This window comes from Vicia villosa, linkage group LG7, assembly GCF_029867415.1.
Source record: "Vicia villosa cultivar HV-30 ecotype Madison, WI linkage group LG7, Vvil1.0, whole genome shotgun sequence".
Taxonomy (NCBI): domain Eukaryota; kingdom Viridiplantae; phylum Streptophyta; class Magnoliopsida; order Fabales; family Fabaceae; genus Vicia; species Vicia villosa.
This window is the reverse complement of record NC_081186.1, coordinates 69,375,536-69,394,273: the sequence shown is the minus strand read 5'-3', so window position 1 is coordinate 69,394,273 and position 18,738 is coordinate 69,375,536. Positions and strand designations below refer to the sequence as shown.

Below are 18,738 nucleotides of genomic sequence, written 5' to 3'. Positions count from 1 at the left end.
AGATCCGCAAGAAGCAGAATTCCTATGATAAACAGTTCCAAAATCAAGTTACCCTAGCTGCCATACATTCACAAACATGTTCATACCATCTACAAGAGCTCACAAAATCATCCTAAGCTCATTCACACTAAACCAAAAATCAGCCCTGCATATCACAATTGAAAAGAAACCACTTGCATCAAAACAAAAAAATCCATGTTCATACATAAAGCCATAAATCCAAAACTGAACCAAATCGGTTCACAAAATCTAGCAATTTCTTCACATCATCCCTGCACACAGTAAACACAGAAATTTTTTTGGTCCAAGCAACACCACAAACTAACGGCTTTACAAGGGAAAAATGGAAAGGAGCTGAATATTGTAAGCCAGTTCAGAGTTTATATAAAAGAAGTACAAAACAAAGTTTCCAACACTCGTCCAACAACATATATCAGAGTCCCTTTCTTCTTTCTCATTGCTTACTGTTTTATTTTGCATTATCGAAGTCTATTTTTGTTTTTAATTCCTGATATTTAATTAAACTAAAAGTATATTTCAGGACAAATGATAGGATTATATATCTCTTTAGAAAGTTGTTGCTTACTTGCTAGCAACTTGTAAGCTAACAAATAGGCAATACGCTCAGAACAAACTATAAAGTTTAACATACGCTCTTCCCACAAGACCGAAAGTTTCCCTGCACTAGAACAAACTAGAAACAGCAGACTCGACTGTAAGCTGCAAACCAAAAACAGCAGAGTACACCCACCTTGACCATACTCTCCGAAATCAGACTGCGACAAAAATGACGACTAAACCACATATATTAGTCCTATGAATAACATATGCAAGCATGAACATTACACAAGATGCATGGATGCAAAAGTAAACAATACACTCTAAACTCACTCCACTATGTAGCAGTAATTATGCTCAGCCCTATTCCATATAAATTTTAGCCAACGCTTTATAACGTCATCACCCCACTTTAAGCTCAATACAAGTTCTCCATACATGCATGTATTTTGAATCCTAATTCCATTAGTTCTTTCAACATCATTCCTATTCAAATTTATTAATATACTTGAAACGCGAACTAATGCCACTATTTAGTACACGATTTTAACAGACAACCAATTCGCTCAATACCAGAGAGCTGCTGATGCCCGCAGAAGAATGAAACAGCTCTGAGGATAGGCCGTAGCAGCCCGAAATGGCAGTGTGAATAGCCTAAAGCAGACCAAAACATAATCGTGGATAGGCTGACTGGCTGTTGCAAAGCAAAAACTGCAAAGCACCAACTAATGCTACTATTTATTACACTATAGTTCTTTGATGACTTGAAATAAATATACTAATTCTCTGATGATTTGATGTAAAGATGCACATGATTTCATTGATAAATTCACTAGACCTTCTAAACAAAACATCAATGGTTGTAAGCTTGTGCTGTAAAGTATCAACTAATTAAGAGTTTTCTTATAACTCAAACCTATTTCAATAACTAAACAGAACAACAACAAACACAACAGTTCACATAAACATCACATAATCATTAGTTCACATAAACATCACCAAACACAACAACAACAATAAAATCACCACAACAAAATCTAACAGTTATAACAATACGGGCAAAAATGAAACCCTACCTTATTAGCACAGGTAATCGACTGCAACGGAAGCTTCTGTTGGTTCAACAAAATCAAAACTGCATGCAAAACAAAATGTATAGGTTAACTGCAAAACAAAATCTTATAGGGTAATAGGCTGAATCACAGATTGAATTACAAACACATAAACCCTAAACCAACAGAAGATTTGGGAAAAGTTTGAAGGGATGAAGAGAGTTAGGGTTCGTGAGATGAAGAGAGTTAGGGTTCGTGAGATGATTGAGGTTAGTGAGATGAAGGTGAAGCAGAGATGAAGGTTGAGATGAAGGTGAAGTAGAGATGAAGGTGAAGCGGAGATGGAGCTGAAAGGAAACTAACCTGTAAGTGGAGATAGAGGTGGCAGCAGCGGCGCAGCGAGAAGCAGCGGCGCAGCGAGAAGTAGCGGCGCAACGAGATGGAGATGGAGTTAGGGTCTTCTTCTTTGGGTTTCAAATCGTTTTATGAGAGAGATCGTGTACATGTTTTTGTTCAGCGTGGTGTGTTTTACAATTCAGATAGTGCTTTTGTTCTTTCAATTTTTTCCTTTTTTTTAATTAAAAAAAATAGAAAAGAAAATATAAAAAGATAGAGGGAAACTAAAAAAAAGGAGGGAACTTTTGGAGGGGTATTTTTTGGGGCTTTGGCCACAGTTTGAACTGAAAATTATAAGGCCGCGGTTTTTTGATTGCGGCTTAAAATATCTACCGTTACATAATCGTGGCAATTGAAGTAAAGGCCACAGTTTCACACTCCGGATTCAATATTTTATAACGTAATTCTACGCTTCGATAACCATGGCCAAATCATATATATGTCCACAGTTTCTGAGCTGTGGAAAATTTTAGTGTGGTCGTAGGCCAAAAATGTAGTAGTGTATCTTTCCCTTCAGTCTCTGAGAAGTCATGCCCCGTAACTCTATCCGTTTCATCCCCATTATTTTGCCTTGGTCTTTGGAAGATTTCGTTGTTGGTGGTTACAGAACCCTTAGCAGTTTCTTCTCCATGGTGATTTAGATCTAGATCTGATGCTACAAACTGTTCATCATCCTCAATGGTGGGGAGAGTGTAAGAAAACTGAAGTTGACCATGGTACGCGCGAAGCTGAGAGACATGGAAGACAGGATGGATCTTGGAAGAAGGGGGTAGTTGGAGTTCATAGGCGACGGCTCCGATGCAGTGCAAAATTGGGAAGGGGCAAAATATCTTTTGGAAAGCTTCTGAGAAAGGCGCCGTTGAATGGAAGTTTGACGATATTGTTGAAGTCTGAGTAAAACAAGATCTCCCGGTGTAAAGGTACAATCTCTCCTTTTCTTGTTTGCCTAATCTTTCATGAGTTTTTGACTTCTGGTTAATTTGACTTAAAGCTTATCAAGGATCATTTGTCTGGTTTATAGTGTAGAGTCCAGAGAAGGGATGGTCGTGAAACCCTTGACATAGTCTTTGACGGAGGGGGGTTGGCGACCATAAAGGGCTTCAAAGGGAGTTAGCTGAATAGATGAGTGGAAGGAGGAGTTGTGCCAAAATTCTGCCAAGTGGAGATATTTGAACCATTGTTTCGGATTGTCGCTAGTGAAACACCTCAAGTAAGTTTTTAAACATCGATTTAGAACTTCAGTTTGATTGTCGATTTCTGGGTGATAAGTTGTGTTGTATTTAGGCTTTTCCTTTGAACACGAAAGAGTTCTCTCCAAAACGTACTTAGGGAAAGAGGGTCACGATATGAGACGATGGATTTTGGGATTCCATGGAGTCTGCAGATTTCAAAAGAGAACCGGATAGCCAAGTCCTTGGTGGAGAAGTGGGTGGGAAGAGCTATGAAGTGTGCGAACTTCGATAATTGATCACAAATTACCCATATTGCAGTGTGTCCCCAAGATGTTGGAAGATGAGAAATAAAATCCATAGATAAGTCCTCCCAGACTTGGTTTGGTATCTCTAAGGGTTGTAACAAGCCTTGTTTTTTTGTGCGCGATTATTTGTTATGTTGACATGAAGAACAATATTGGACGAATTTCTTGACATCTTTGTTTAATCTTGGCCAGCCAAAGGTAGTTAAGATGCGAGCAAGAGTAGGCTTTGGTCCAGAGTGTCCAGCAACAGGTGTGCTATGATATTCCTGCAGAACTGTTGTTCTGAGTTCCAAACCATCAGGTACCAAAATGCGATTTTTATAGTACAAAAGACCTTGTCTAAATTGAAAAATTAAGCGCATTTTTGAATCAGTGCTGCAACGTGTAACCAATGCTTGGCCATTTGTTTTGTTGCTATAGTATTGGTGGAGTTTTGTCAGGAAGGTTGGAACTACAGAAAAAATTACCAGCATAAGGGAATCATCTTCAACATGGTATCTTCTCAAGGCATCGGCTATATTATTGTGTTTGCTAGGTTTGTAAAAGATTTCAAAACTGAACCCTTGTAATTTCACCGCCCATTTTTGTTGTTCGGGAGTTTGGATGGTTTGAGTCAATAGGTTTTTAATACTTTTTTGATCTGTAAACACATGGAAATGACGACCAATTAAATACTGACGCCATTTTTTTACAGATTCTATAATGGCGTACATCTCACGAACATAAACTGATGCTGCCTGGAGTCGAGAGCACATTTTTTGCTAGAAAATCCAAAGAATGACCATCCTGGGAAAGGACAGCCCCAACTGCTACTGCGGAAGCATTTGTTTCAACAACAAATGTCTTGATGAAGTTTGGCAGACGTAGCACTGGAGTAGTAGTCATTAGTTTTTTAACTGTGTAAATGCAGCTTCTGCGTCCTCATTCCATGTAAATTTTGATGAAAGCATTAATTCGGTGAGAGGAGCGGCGAGTGTAGCGTAGTGGCAGACAAACCGCCTATGAAAACCGGTAAGGCTGAGAAAACCCCTTAGTTGCGAGAGAGACCATGGTTGTGGTCAAGCTAGAATTGATTGAATCTTTTCCAGATCCGGGGTCACACCATTCGCAGAAATAACATGACCAAGATAATCAACCGTAGGGACTGCAAATACACATTTGGAAAGTTTTTCTACAAACTTATGTGAATCCAAAAGATCTAAAATAAGAGTCAAATGAAGTAAATGGTCAGAGTAACAATTGCTATATATTAAAATATCATCAAAGAAAACAAGAACAAAAATACGTAAATAAGGGCGTAAAAGATTGTTCATTGCTGAATGAAAGGTACTAGGAGCATTGATTAAGCCAAAGGGCATGACCAAAAATTCATAGTGGCCATCAAAAGTTCTAAAAGTGGTCTTGTGGGTGTCTTCTGGTATAACCCTAATCTGATGGTAGCCTAACCGAAGGTCAATCTTTGTAAATAAAGACGCAAAACCAAGCTCATCAAGGAGTTTATCAATGGTGGGTATAGGAAAATGATCACGGTTAGTAATGGAGTTTAACGCTCGGTAATCCACACAAAAACGCCAAGAGCCGTCTTTTTTACGGACAAGAAGGACTGGTAAAGAGAAAGGGCTCGTGCTAGGTTTAATAATGCCTTCAAAAAGTCATTGCACTGCTAGTTTGTTAACAATTTCAGGAATTAAACCCGAAATGAAGCAATTCAGAATTGCATCCGGTGGCAATCCAATCACCCGGTTGCCAATTGTCTCAAAATTGGCTTGATAATCCGTAACAAATCCATACTGTCGAAGCTTAAATAATTGGGCTTGGTGGTTTTCATACGTAGATGGGCCGAAACGTAATTTCTCCGCACGAGCAAACGCTTCCCAAGTAGTAAGTTCGTTACTCTAGAACATCCATTTATACCAACCTAGAGTAGCGCCATTCATATAGAAAGTTGCCATAGGCAAGTGATTTTCCGGTGGAATATTATAGAAAACAAAAAGTGTTTTTCCTGGAATAACCATTCCAGCACATCAGTTCCATCAAAGGTATTAAGTTCAATTTTAGGTTGGCAAAAAGTTACAGTGGGGGTAGTGGCGGAATAAGGGGGAGGAGGTTGTGATACGTTGTTGAACGGAAACGGCAGAAGAGATGAGGGTTGTGTGGTAAAGGTGTGGTTAAAATGGGTAGAAATGAAAGGGGGTTGGGTTAGGTTGTATGGTGGTTGTGTGACGGTAGAAGAAAGCAGAACAGATGAGTAAATGGTGTGTGGTTGGGTGTAGGAATATTGATGTTGTGTGTAGTTCACGGAAAATGGGTGGTGAGGTGGTTGGGAATAAGACTAGAAGGCAGAGTCTGCTGCTACTACAAATTAGGGTTAACAAAAAGTTAAGTGATAAAGAGAAGAAGAATAAAGACATATAATTTTCTGCATCACCACAGAGTTCCATTCCCTTGCTATAAATACAAGGAGATAAATGGACTGAAAACACATTACAACTATGGGCCTAGCCCACTTGGAGAAAAATAAAAGAAAACAAAATTTTAATAACTTTAACCCACATAATAGTCTTGCTGCCAATTGGATTTTCTTAATATTCTTTTGGGCCTATCATGGGAGTTTCAGTTATCGGGTGCAGACTAAGTAGGTTACTTAGCTAAAGATGTAGTCGGAAGATCGGGAGAAATTTTCTTTATGTGAGACAAAAATCTTGTAGAGGTTTGCCTGAATCATATAGGTTCTCATTTCATTTGGATGGAATGGGTGTGAGGGTTTGAAAAGACTCTATTTATGATGGTTAATATGTATGCTCCTTGTAATACTAAATAGAAGAAAAGATTGTGGGCGGAGTTGGTAACGTTATTAGAACCACGAAAGAGAGAAAGAATATGTTTTTTGGGTGACTTTAATGTGGTAAGACACCAATCATAAAGAAAGGGTGTGGTAGCCTCTCAAAGAGAAAAATAATAGATGATTTCAATAATATGATTGTTACTCTAGATTTAACCGACCTTCCTCTTATAGGAACAAATGGGTCAGCCGTGAGCAGAATAGACATGATTTTACTCTCAAAATTATGGATGTTAAGTTGGCCGACAAGCTCTTATTAGGGTTTAGATGAAAATCAGGTTCGTCCCAAAGGCAAGACAAATAAGGCCATTGCCTTGAGTCTCACTTTTTTGGACAATAAAATAGACCTCTAAATATATTCATAAACAAGTATATTTTTGAAAAAGCATGAATAATATGTGCTTCGTCTATTAGCCAATTGATAAAGCAATTTTCATAGATCTTACAAGATATCGGTTTAACTCCAATAGAAGTCAATTCATTGATCTAAAAATATATGATATAATTAATTAATTAATTATTTTAAAAATTCATAAATATTTTTTTAATAAAAAAGATAAAATTTATATTTAGTAGATATAGTGATGTATTATTTTTTATTTGAGAAAATTATGTGTAATTTTTATTTTAATATCTTATATATTTTTATTTGATCATTAAAAAGTGACTAAGATCTACTATTATTTTCACCCTATTAAATGATTTTAATGAATAATTTTAAATTAAATTTTTATTAAAAAAACTCATTTTTTAATATAATTTTTAAATTATATAAATATAATAATTAATTATTTTTATTGTGTAGCTGAAGAAGTACATAAAATTAATAAATTTAATTCACGTTATTAATTAAGATGATAAAAAGTAATATGATAATTTTTTATATTAATTAAGAATTAAATTAATAAATTAAATATATTTTAGATAATATTAATTAATTTTATATTGTTTAAATACTTAACTGAAGAAAATAATAATTTAAAAAAATCATTGAAGGTTTCCTTTATTTTAAAACAAAAAATTAATACAAATTTTATTAATATATATATATATATATATATATATATATATATATATATATATATATATATATATATTGAAAAAAATTTATTTTATATTTTGTCTTAGGCCTTCCAATTCATTCGGTCGGCCCTGATAAAGACTCGTCTGATCATTGTTTCATAATGATGGGAGAGAAAGCAAGACACTGGGGGGCTAAAACGTTTAAAATTCTTAAGCGCTAGAGGGATATAGAAGGCTATCAAAAATTTGTTAGATACGTTGATTTCTTGTAAAGTTTCAGGGTGGCGCTCATATATTTTAAGAGAAATTTTCTAGACCTAGAAGAAAGATCTAAAGGATTGGAACCTTATGCACTCTCAGAACCTTGAAGAGAGAATTAAAAAGGATAAAGATGCTTTGTATGATTTGGAAGAGAAAATCGAGTCAACAATGTTATTAGTGGAAGGAGTCAATGCAAGGCTTGATGTGGTATCTGAAATTCACAAACTCACAAATCTTAATTGTAGTATTTAGTGACAGAAATTGAGGAATAAATGGCTAAAGGAGGGTGATGAAAATTCAAAATATTTTAGGGCAGTAAAAGAAGACACCAAAGAAATGAACATTTATGTTTGAACATGAATTGTGAGAATATAATTGAGAAATAACAAATTAGGGGAATGCTTAATCACTTTACATAGCAATTAAAAAAAAGAGGTTTAAGACCAAAGATGGAGTATTATGATTTTCGTTGTATTGAAAATCATAAGAATGCTATGTTGGTTGAGGAATTTTCTAAAGAATGTGTAAAGGTGGCGGTTTAGTAGTGTGATAGTTCTAAGAGCCTAGCCTCAAATGGAATAAATCTTGGCTTTGTGAAAGACTTACGTGAAGTTTCTTTTGGATATGATGCATTATGCAAAACAACATGGAGTTTATTCAAGTTAGTTTAATTGTAGAAGGGACACATGTGGAACTCGATGTTTCAACATGTATGCTGCAACATTTGATCCCTTCAACAGACTAATGTTATTGCAATTGTGGTTCTAAATTATTCTATCCAAGGTTCACTCTACAAAGAGTGTAAATTCAAGCTAAAGAGTTAATTTGGATGTACTAGTACAACATGTTGAACATGATGCTTCAACTTGTGTGTAGTGCAACATCTGGCCTTGACAGCAGGTCATAAGGATGTTACTTGGTGCATAATTTCTGATTGTGATTTAATCAGATTTGTTGCAATTAATTTAGCCATGTTTGTTTGATTTGTTTGACAGCTGGAGATGTTCAAATTAGATTTAAATGGAGATTTAATTTTAAATTTGAAATATAACATATCTTATCTTATTATTGGAGACAATCATGGAGAATATCATATCCAACTGAATCAGCTATTTTCTGGACAAAATCAAATCAAATATCCAAAAGAGAAAATCCCAGAAGACATTGTTATATAAGGATACTCAGTCTCACGTTTGAGACATGCAATTTTTGCGCAAGATTTAGAACCTTTGTGCTAGGGTTTAACAATATGTAATTTGTATTCCACACTAATGACATAATAAGGGCTAGGGTAGAATCTTTGTGTACACTGTTCTATGTTTCAGAGACTTGGCATAGTTTATTCGTTTGTCTTAGTTGACTTGTAATATTCAACATTTAATAGGGTTGTTATTGAAGTTTATCACTTTTATTGATTAGAAGAAAGTGGGTGGGGTTCTCATATTTAGAGGAGACTGAAATAGAAAGTCACTAGGATTAGGAAGAGACATTGAATTGCATGGGGTTGTTGTTAATGGAAGACTTAGTGTATTAATTTGAAGTAGTGAATTTCCTTTCTTGGATAGAGTGTGTACACCCGGTTAATTTAAATAATTATTTTATGGTGTGATTGTGAATTATTTGATTTAATTTGTGAATTAGTTAGGATTAAGCTATTCTGTTATGAGTTAATTAATTAACTATTATTAATAATATAATAGGGATATGAACGTTGGGCCTGTTATGAGGTTAGTAGAAGCATTAATGGAGGGGTATGAATTTAAGCCCATTAGTAAAAGTGAGAAATTAGTGAAAAAGGATAAAATAAAGAGAATTAGGAGAAAGAGGAAAATTCTGAAAAATTGGAAGAACGTAGAAAGAGAGAAGTGCAGAGAGCTAGGGCAATCCCATTGGAAGCTTAGAGCAACCTTCAATCCAAGGTAAGGGTGGGGTTCTTACTTTCTAAGGGTTTGTATGATAATGGTATGGTAGAGATTAGGCTTCATGATTTTATACCCATGGATGTGTGAAGAATATGAGTTTTGATATGTAATGTTTGTGCAATTGATGGAATAGATGTTTGTATGTGAATAATAGTATGATGTTAGTATTAGAATTGAAAAACTGTGTTTTTTGGTGATTTTCGGACATGGGAAAAAGGGGTTTTTGGGGTTTTGAGGGGTAGAGGTTCGTAGCAGGAAAAATAGCAAATTTTTTGTTCTGCTATAGGGGGTCGGTTTCCCTAATAAGGGAATCGAGTTTCCAGTGTTTCTGGAGCGTAAAAACTTAATTTTGAACAGGGGGTCGGTTCCCCTAATAAGGACACCGGGTTCCCAAAAACAAAGAACTAGAGGAACCGGTTTCCCAAATAGAGGAACCAGGTTCCACTGTGTTGAGCTGTTTTTTTTTAAAAAAAAAAAAAACTTCAAAAAGCCATAACTTTTGACTCAAGTGTCTGATTGACGCGCCATTTGAACTTCCGAAAAGCTAAAATTATTTTCTACCCAATAAAATTAATTTGAGAACCTTTCGAAAATATTTCTGAAATTGTATTTTTCCGGTATTTTGTGAAGATGCGAAGTATGAATGTTATTATGTGATGTTGTCCCCAAAATGGTGAGATTATAAATTGTAAATGAATACAATGATGAAGTTGATGTTGCTGCCACCAATTATTAGCGATTGAGATGGAGGTTATGCCTCGTTGATGTGTGGTTGTTGTCGTTGCATTTTATGATGTCGCATTGTTGAGTCGCATACATTACATATTTTTATGATGGCCTGGATTGGCAAACACGTTGGCCTGAATTGACAAAACTGCGAAGAAGGCTTATGCCTCTAATACTCGGCAATTGCGAATGGGGCTTATGCCCTGATGGTGCCACATGCATTTGCATAGTGTCGGTTGCATTGCATTTTTATAAGGGTTAAATAAGTTTTCCGTCCCTATAAATAAACCAACATTTAATTTTAGTCCCTAAAAAATTTTCCTTTAATGAATGGTCCTTCTAAAAAAAATTCATGCATTTTTAGTCCCTGCTATTTTTTAAAATTTTAAAAATTGTTTAGTTATCCTTTAATTTTTGAACTTTTGAATAATTTTTTTTATACATAATTAGAATATTGTAAAATATTTATTTATCAAATTTTAGAATTTTTTAGAATGACATGAAATAAATATGAATTTTTTAAATTTCAAAAAATAATGATAAAATAAATAAAAATCTCGACTTAAAAAATCAAATTTTGAGTTCATATTTTTTCAAGAAACTTTTTAAAACGTTCTTAACATGTTTCCAAAAATACACATTGGTTTAATTGTAGGGACTAAAACTACGTGCATAATAATTTTGTAGGGACCAAAACATGTCATTTGTTTTTATAGGGACTAAAAACAAAATTTGCAATTTTATAGGGACCATCAACATATTTAACCCTTTTTATAATGATGGTATAATTGATGTATTAGTTGTTAATGAATGATGATGTGTTGTCGAATGATGAACGATGGTAATGTTGTATGAAGTGGTGATATTATGTATGATCTGTATTTCCTATATTATTTATCATGCATTCCTTTATATTGTGTGATATCTCACTCCTTCTGTTTGAATGTTACCCTATGATGGTAACGTGCAGGTAATCAAGAATGAAGTTTAAATACCTTCGGTAGTTGGGTTGGTGTCGTCGCTCTGATATGTAACACTCGGGGGGGGATGACCACTATTGTTTTGTTGATTGCTTTATTGTTGAATTTCGAGTTAATTGATGAAGTTTTATAATTAATGATGTTGATTATTATCGAACCAAGTTGTGGTTGACTTCTATTTGAATTATGAACGATTTCCACTACATTATAAAGAATGTTTTTGAAGACTATATTGTTTCGAATAGTTCATCCGTTTATACGTGTTATGTATCTGTTATCGTTATGAGCAAGTGTTTGTATTATGAAGAAAATGTGACATCCTGGTTTCAATGGATTATTTTAAATGATGATTTTTTACTCTGATTTTTATTAATACTATACGGGGTAAATAGGGGTGTTATAGAGTGCCCTGCGAACGTAGGTGTCATTTGCACCGAACTGGGCTACCAATATCTGGTGTTATTTATAGCTTTTACATTGACTCTATTTTACTATTAATTTGTTGTATCTTGTTTAACTTGTTAAGCTAGTTGTTTCAACATCGTGTCCAACATTTGTCCCCCGAGAATGGAATTTCAATTGACATCAGAATTAGATCGTGTATACATATAATTTTTTGTTGTCATTTAGAATTAGATTGGATGTCAGTGTTATTTTAATATATTTTAAAGGAGATTAGTGCACATTTTAAAACTACAAGAAATGTCGGTGCCATTTTAATAAATCACAAGGAAGGTGAGTATAAATTCTTCTAAAAGTAGACATGACATCAGAATCCTCGGACAATCCTCGTTTTCCACCCTAATCTCCAATAGGGATGGAGAATTAAAACTCAAATCCATCTTAGACGAGTTTATGTTGGGTTCGGATATCTCCGTCCTACCACCATCTATTTAGTGAAATCAATTTTTTAATAGAAATATTTATTTGTTTTTCAAAATCAAATTACATTACAAAAAATAAAATAAAACAATCTCAAAAAATTTCATATGTATATTTCAAATATTTTAAATAATAAATACAAATCAAAATATCAAAACATTGACCGCATATTTAATATTTTAAATTATCAAAACTAAATAATAAAGTCCATAATAAAACAAGTTGGACGAATTCGATGGTGGATTCAAGGTGGGTACTATTTTTCTTATCACCCAAATCATCCTCGTATCTATAATATAAGAAAATTAATTTTTGTAAAAAAGTCTACAATACTCTTATTTGATTTTTTTGCCACCATATTAAAATTGTCTTTATTTGGTCTTGGCACAATAAAGTTTTTAATTTTATTATTAAACTAATACAACCCTCATTTTTTATCAAACTTACCAAATCTCTCTCCATTCTCTATTTTTTTCTCTATCATCCCTTTCTCACTTCTTTCTTCCACAATTTTTTTTCCTCACCCTTTTCTCTTCATTTCTGCATTTTTCAACAATAATGTTGAACATCAAATGTTTCTTTCAATCTTCAAAATTAAGTTTACTTTAATTATAATTTCGAAATAGTTTTGAACATCTTTAATCTTTTGTTCATATACAATTTTAAGTTTTATTGTTACTTCAAATTTTAGATCAGTTGTAATATCCTAATTTTATTTCAAGAGATTTAATAATAAGAATTTCATTTAGATGAGATGTAACTAAGTGGCATCATGGTAAATAGAGTCTAGTTGGAGGGTATTGTGGTCATTGCACCTAATACTAAGACTTAAAGGTATGTTTGGCTAGAGACTCATTCCACTTTGTGAACAAAAAACAGAATTTTGTGGAAAGTAGAAGAAGAAGAAACGTGAAACAAGAAGGAAGAAGAGGAAGACCCATATCACAACTTCACCTTCTACCTTGCATGCTCCTTTGATTCAGCAATATCCTTCATCTATTCTTGATTTTCGCAGCTCCTACTGCTCCTATTCAAGGTGAGTCTCATAGATAGAGACCTTGGGGTATTCTATGGGGTTTATGCCATATTTGGGGTTAAAGGGTTTTTGAGAGTAAATGTTCAATGATCTTACAAATTGCATGTTTAACCCTCCATTCTGGTAATAATGAGTATATGCATGTTTACCATAGCTTAATATTTGATCATCAATGGCTGCATGTAGAAATTTGGGGCTTGGGGACCCCAAATGCGTTTCTGTATTTTGCTGATTTTGCAGAGTTCGCTGCAGCGAACTTTCATTCGATGTAGCGAATGATTCGCTGTAGCGAACTGTGTAGCGAATAAACCTGGGAGTTGAATTGATTTATTCGCTGGAGCGAACTTTCGTTCGCTGTAGCGAATCGGGGCTTCGCTGTAGCGAACTAACCTGGATTTGAGAAAGTTTGCTTCTGTTTGAGTTCGTTGTAGCGAACAGAAGTTCCCTGTAGCGAACTAGTCTGATGCAGAATTGGTATTTCTCCCCTAACGAGTGCAGTTTGTTCCGTATCGAGAACCGAAAACCTCTTATGACTTGTATGATATGTTAGTACATGTTTTAAGTGTGTGAGACTATGATATGATCACCATCTTACTTGTATGCATGTATATTTGGGAGATGCAATTGTTGATTGTGTTATGATGTGATCATTGCTTTTCTCGTTCGTTCCGGCTGAACGTTCGGAGACACTTTGCCTGTGTGGCCTGATTGTGTTATGTTATGCTTGAATCGGAGTGGGCCTAGGCTATTAGGGGGTAAATCGCATAGAAAACTTGATACCATTGCGATGTGCTTGTGCGGGCCGTAGGGGGAACTGCCACACTTGCATTACACATCAGCGTTCTCGGTATGTTCTACACACCTGAGCTAGCATTGCGATGTGCATGTGGAGGTCTTATATGGCGTTTCTCTACTAGCGATTACACATCGGCGTGCTTGGTATGGTGGAGAAGTAATGCCATGTAGGCAACATTACTTTCGATTCGCCTCTAGTGATGCCACGTAGGCAAGATCACTAGGCTTTCGCCCGGTGGGCTCGTGTTGTCAAGATGGCGTTTTGTACTGAGCTGGCTGGGTCCCTCACACGTGTGTTTTGATGGTTGACGAGGCTGTGACGCCACGTAGGCAAGGTCACCGTTGTAACTCGTCACGAACGGTGTGCCACTTAGGACTCGTTTGTTCCATCTTGCCGTGTGCCGGTACAAGTCTCTTGATGCGATGCACGGGTGTAACTCACCGAGGGTGTGGATTGCGTAGCCTAATGAGCGGGCTGTAACTTACTCCTAGATTCCTCGTACATGGGTACGGGTTTGCATACGGTGGTTTTGACTATGTTATTATCTTTGTGGCCACATTGGATAGTTATGGGACTTCTAATGGTGGTGTACCTTGTTTGTACTTGTACCTAACCGTGAGGTAACCTGGATTCCCGGTGATTCCGCTGATTGCATGTTCCCTGTAGAACTGAGTGAACCCGTAAGATAGGGAGACTCACTGAGATTTAGTAATCTCACTCCATTCCAATTATTCTTTTCACAGGTGGTTCGAGGCAGGATCGAGGCAAGGGTAAGATGACTTAGCTTCGAGTTGATGTTTCTTGGCAATGCATTCCGTCGTAGTCTATGATCTTTTGTATCTCCATTTTTTGTACTATGGATATGTATTTGTACCAGTTGGAACTCATGTATTTTGGCCATGACAGTTTGGGCTTTTGTACTTGTACTTATACATTATCTATTCCGCTGCTTATGTTAGTGATTTTCGAGTACCATTTTAATGCCATATACGTATATCCTAGGCAATGTATGTATGGGGTGTTACAGTTGGTATCAGAGCAGGTCGATTCTCATCTTTGCCACAAAACATCATAAGTCAGCATAATTCTGCCTCATATGTGTAGTGTTGGCATGATTCCTTATGTCTTACTTATGGCATTAAACCTGATCAACTTGATTCTGTGTGTAGGACAAACAGGAAGATGGCTGAACAACGCAGAGGTCCCGGAAGGCCCAGGACGAGGAATGTGGAGACTGAGCCTGAAATTGAGAATGCGGTTGTGCCTTGGGTGCAGATAATGCAACAGATGCAACAGCAGAATCAGATGATGATGCAGATGATGCAAGGCATGCAAGGGCAACAACCAACTGCTCCTGCTCCTACTCCTCAGGCTGCAGCAGGTCCTGACTTTCGTGCCTTCTTTCGGATGGATCCGCCAGAGTTCTTGGGTGGCTTGGATCCAGTTATTGCTCATGATTAGTTGTATGGCATGGAGATGATATTTCAGGCTATCCAGTGTACTGAAGAAGAAAAGGTAATCTCTACGGCTCAAAAGATGAAAGGACCGGCAGTTAGATGGTGGAATACGGAATCTACGTATTTCACTAACCGAGGGATTCCAAAGGATTGGCAACATTTCAAGACAGCTTTCTTGGAGAAGTACTACCCCAACAGTGTGCGTGCTTTGAAAGAGCGTGAGTTTCAGTCCTTCAAACAAGGCAACATGTCGGTATCTGAATATGCTGAGAAGTTTGAGGACATGGCTGCCTATTTCGGACAAGCAGCTTATGCACCAGATGAGTTGTGGAAGATTGATCAGTTCCTCATGGGGCTGAATGCCGATATTGTACACAGTGTGTCTCAAAGGGAGTTTACCACTTATGCTGAATGTCTGAGACAATGCTATGTTGCTGAGAACACATTGAAGAGGCTCCAAGAGGAAAAAGAGCAGAACAGGCCGGTTCGTAGGGATCATGGAAGGTCGGGACAGCATTTGAAACCCCGTACTTCTCCAGCGGTGAAGAAACAAAAACATGATGGTAACTTAACTCAACCTCCTTGGTGTGGCAAGTGCAACAAGAAGCATCATGGGAATTGTAGGCCGGATTTTGGAAATTGTTACAAGTGCCATCAACCAGGGCATTATGCGAGGGATTGTACTGCCCCAAATGTTCTTGAGAAGGCTAAAGGTCGTGTTTACACCTTGGACGCTAGGAAGGCCCAAGGAAACACTAATTTTGTTGCTGGTACGTGTTATGTTAATGATCAGTCCTTGTTTGTGCTAGTTGATTGTGGAGCAACACATTCTTTTATTTCTTATCCTTGTGTGCGGAGGCTTGGTTTTAAGACGAGTCTTCTTCCTAATCCTATGATTATCTCGTCGGCTACGGACGATGTAGTGGAAGCTCGGGAAATTTGTAGGGAGTGTTCTATTACCTTCAATGGTCGTAGATTCCTGATTGACCTTATTTGTCTACCGCTTAAGAAGATCGATGTAGTGCTGGGAATGGACTGGTTGTCAGCTAACTCGGTGTACATCGGTTGTAAAGAGAAGACTATCTTCATCCTTGCTGTGGAGACTACATCAACCGATGCCATTGAACATCTCCTTGAAGGTACGATTAACATGGTCAACTACCTTTTTACTCAAGAGAAGTCTTTCCTTTTTGTTCTTACGTTGGACTCCAAGGACAAGGAGAGTGTATTGGAGATTCTGGTTGTGTGTGAATTTTCCGATGTATTTCCTGGGGATGTTACTTCTCTTCCGCCGAAAAGGGAAGTTGAATTCTCTATTGATCTTGTTCCGGGTACCGCTCCAGTTTCGATTGCCCCTTATCGAATGTCTCCTGCAGAGCTAAGGGAGTTGAAAAGTCAGCTAGAAAAGTTGTTGGCGAAACACTTCATTCGTCCTAGTGTTTCTCCATGGGGAGCCCCAGTTTTGTTGGTAAAGAAGAAGGACGGTAGTATGCGTTTATGCATCGACTATCGTCAGTTGAACAAGGTAACCATAAATAACAAGTATCCTCTACCGCGGATTGATGACCTCCTGGATCAATTGAAAGGAGCCTGTGTGTTCTCGAAGATTGACCTCAGGTTGGGATATCATCAGATTCGGGTTAAGAGTTCAGATGTATCTAAGACTGCTTTTAGGACGAGATACGATCATTATGAGTTCTTGGTTATGCCATTCGGGGTAACCAATGCCCCTGCTGTCTTTATGGATTACATGAACCGGGTGTTTCAACCATATTTGGATTAGTTCGTGGTAATCTTCATAGATGACATCTTGATCTACTCTCGGACTATTGAAGAGCACATGGAGCATTTGAGGATTATGTTGTCGGTTCTTAGAGAAAAGCAGTTGTTTGCGAAGTTTAGTAAGTGTGAGTTCTGGATGTCCGAAGTTAAGTTTCTTGGACATGTCATATCTGGCGGCAGCGTAGCTGTAGACCCTTCAAAGGTAGAAGCAGTGATAAATCGGGAACGACCTAAGAATGCAATTGAAGTTCGTAGTTTCCTAGGCTTGGCAGGTTACTATCGAAGGTTCATTATGGGCTTTTCCAAATTGGCATTACCTTTGACCAGACTTACAAGGAAGGAAGTTTCATTCAAATGGAATTCAGAATGTGAGAAGAGTTTTCAGAAGCTCAAGGAGAAACTGACTACTGCTCTAGTGTTGGTGATCCCAGATCCAAACCGATCTTATGAAGTTTTTTGTGATGCTTCTAAGAAAGGTTTAGGTGGAGTGTTGATGCAAGATGGGTAGGTTGTAGCTTATGCATCTAGACAGCTGAGATCTCATGAAGAGAATTATCCTACTCATGACCTCGAACTCGCTGCAATTGTGTTCGCGCTCAAGGTGTGACGACATTATTTGTATGGAGTTTACTTTGAGATGTTTAGTGATCACAAGAGTTTGAAGTATCTCTTTGATCAGAAGGAACTTAACATGCGTCAAAGGAGATGGATGGAGTACTTGAAGGACTTTGACTTTGATTTGAAGTACCAGCCCGGTAAAGCTAATAAGGTAGCAGATGCCTTAAGTAGAAAAGAGATAAAAGTTGCAGAGCTGATAATGTTGGAGTTTAGCCTTATGGAGAAGTTCACAAATTTGGATTTACAATTTGAGTGGGCACCAACAGGTGTGTTGATAAGTAACTTGTGTATTGAGAATGAGTTACGGGAAAGGATCCGTCAAGCACAATGGAGTGATGTAGAATTGCAGGCTATAGCAAACCTTCCAGATTTCGTTCGTACATCTGATGGACTCATTCTTTTTGGACGAAGGATGTGTGTGCCAAATGACGCGGAGTTAAGGAGGTTAATTCTGGACGAGGCTCACAAGAGTAAATTCACCATCCATCCCGGATCGACCAAGATGTATCAAGACTTGAAAGGGAATTTTTGGTGGCCTGGTATGAAGAGAGATGTGGCTGATTATGTAGAGCAGTGCGTGATTTGTCAACAAGTGAAGATAGAGCACCAATGGCCCGGTGGTATGTTGCAACCATTAGATATTCCTGTTTGGAAATGGGACAGTATATCCATGGACTTCATTGTGAGACTACCACGGGTATTAGGTGGGCATGACTCGATATGGGTGATAGTGGACCGTTTGACTAAGTTCGCGCATTTCTTATCGGTTAAGACAACTCACAAGGTTTCTCACCTTGCGAGGCTTTTTGTAGTAGAGATTGTAAGATTGCACGGTGTACCTTCTAGCATTGTGTCGGATAGAGATCCGAAGTTCACTTCCCGATTTTGGAAAGCTTTTCATCAAGAGATGGGTACATATTTGAATTTGAG

At 37.0% G+C, this 18,738-nt stretch overlaps 1 protein-coding gene across 1 annotated transcript; it reads left to right on the top strand.

The window, feature by feature from the left end:
- The first annotated feature begins 15,421 nt into the window (after positions 1-15,421).
- LOC131619278 (uncharacterized) lies at positions 15,422-17,698 on the top strand. The gene is made up of 2 exons (XM_058890391.1): positions 15,422-16,802; positions 17,211-17,698. The coding sequence occupies exons 1-2, from the start codon at positions 15,422-15,424 to the stop codon at positions 17,696-17,698; spliced, it is 1,869 nt and encodes a 622-aa protein (XP_058746374.1).
- Positions 17,699-18,738: the final 1,040 nt, after the last annotated feature.

Coding starts and splice junctions, on each gene's coding strand:
- LOC131619278 (XM_058890391.1), top strand. CDS start 15,422: ATGGAGATGATATTTCAGGCTATCCAGTGTACTGAAGAAGAAAAGGTA. Junction 16,803..17,210: donor AGAGCTAAGGGAGTTGAAAA/GTCAGCTAGAAA, acceptor TAATCTTCATAG/ATGACATCTTGATCTACTCT.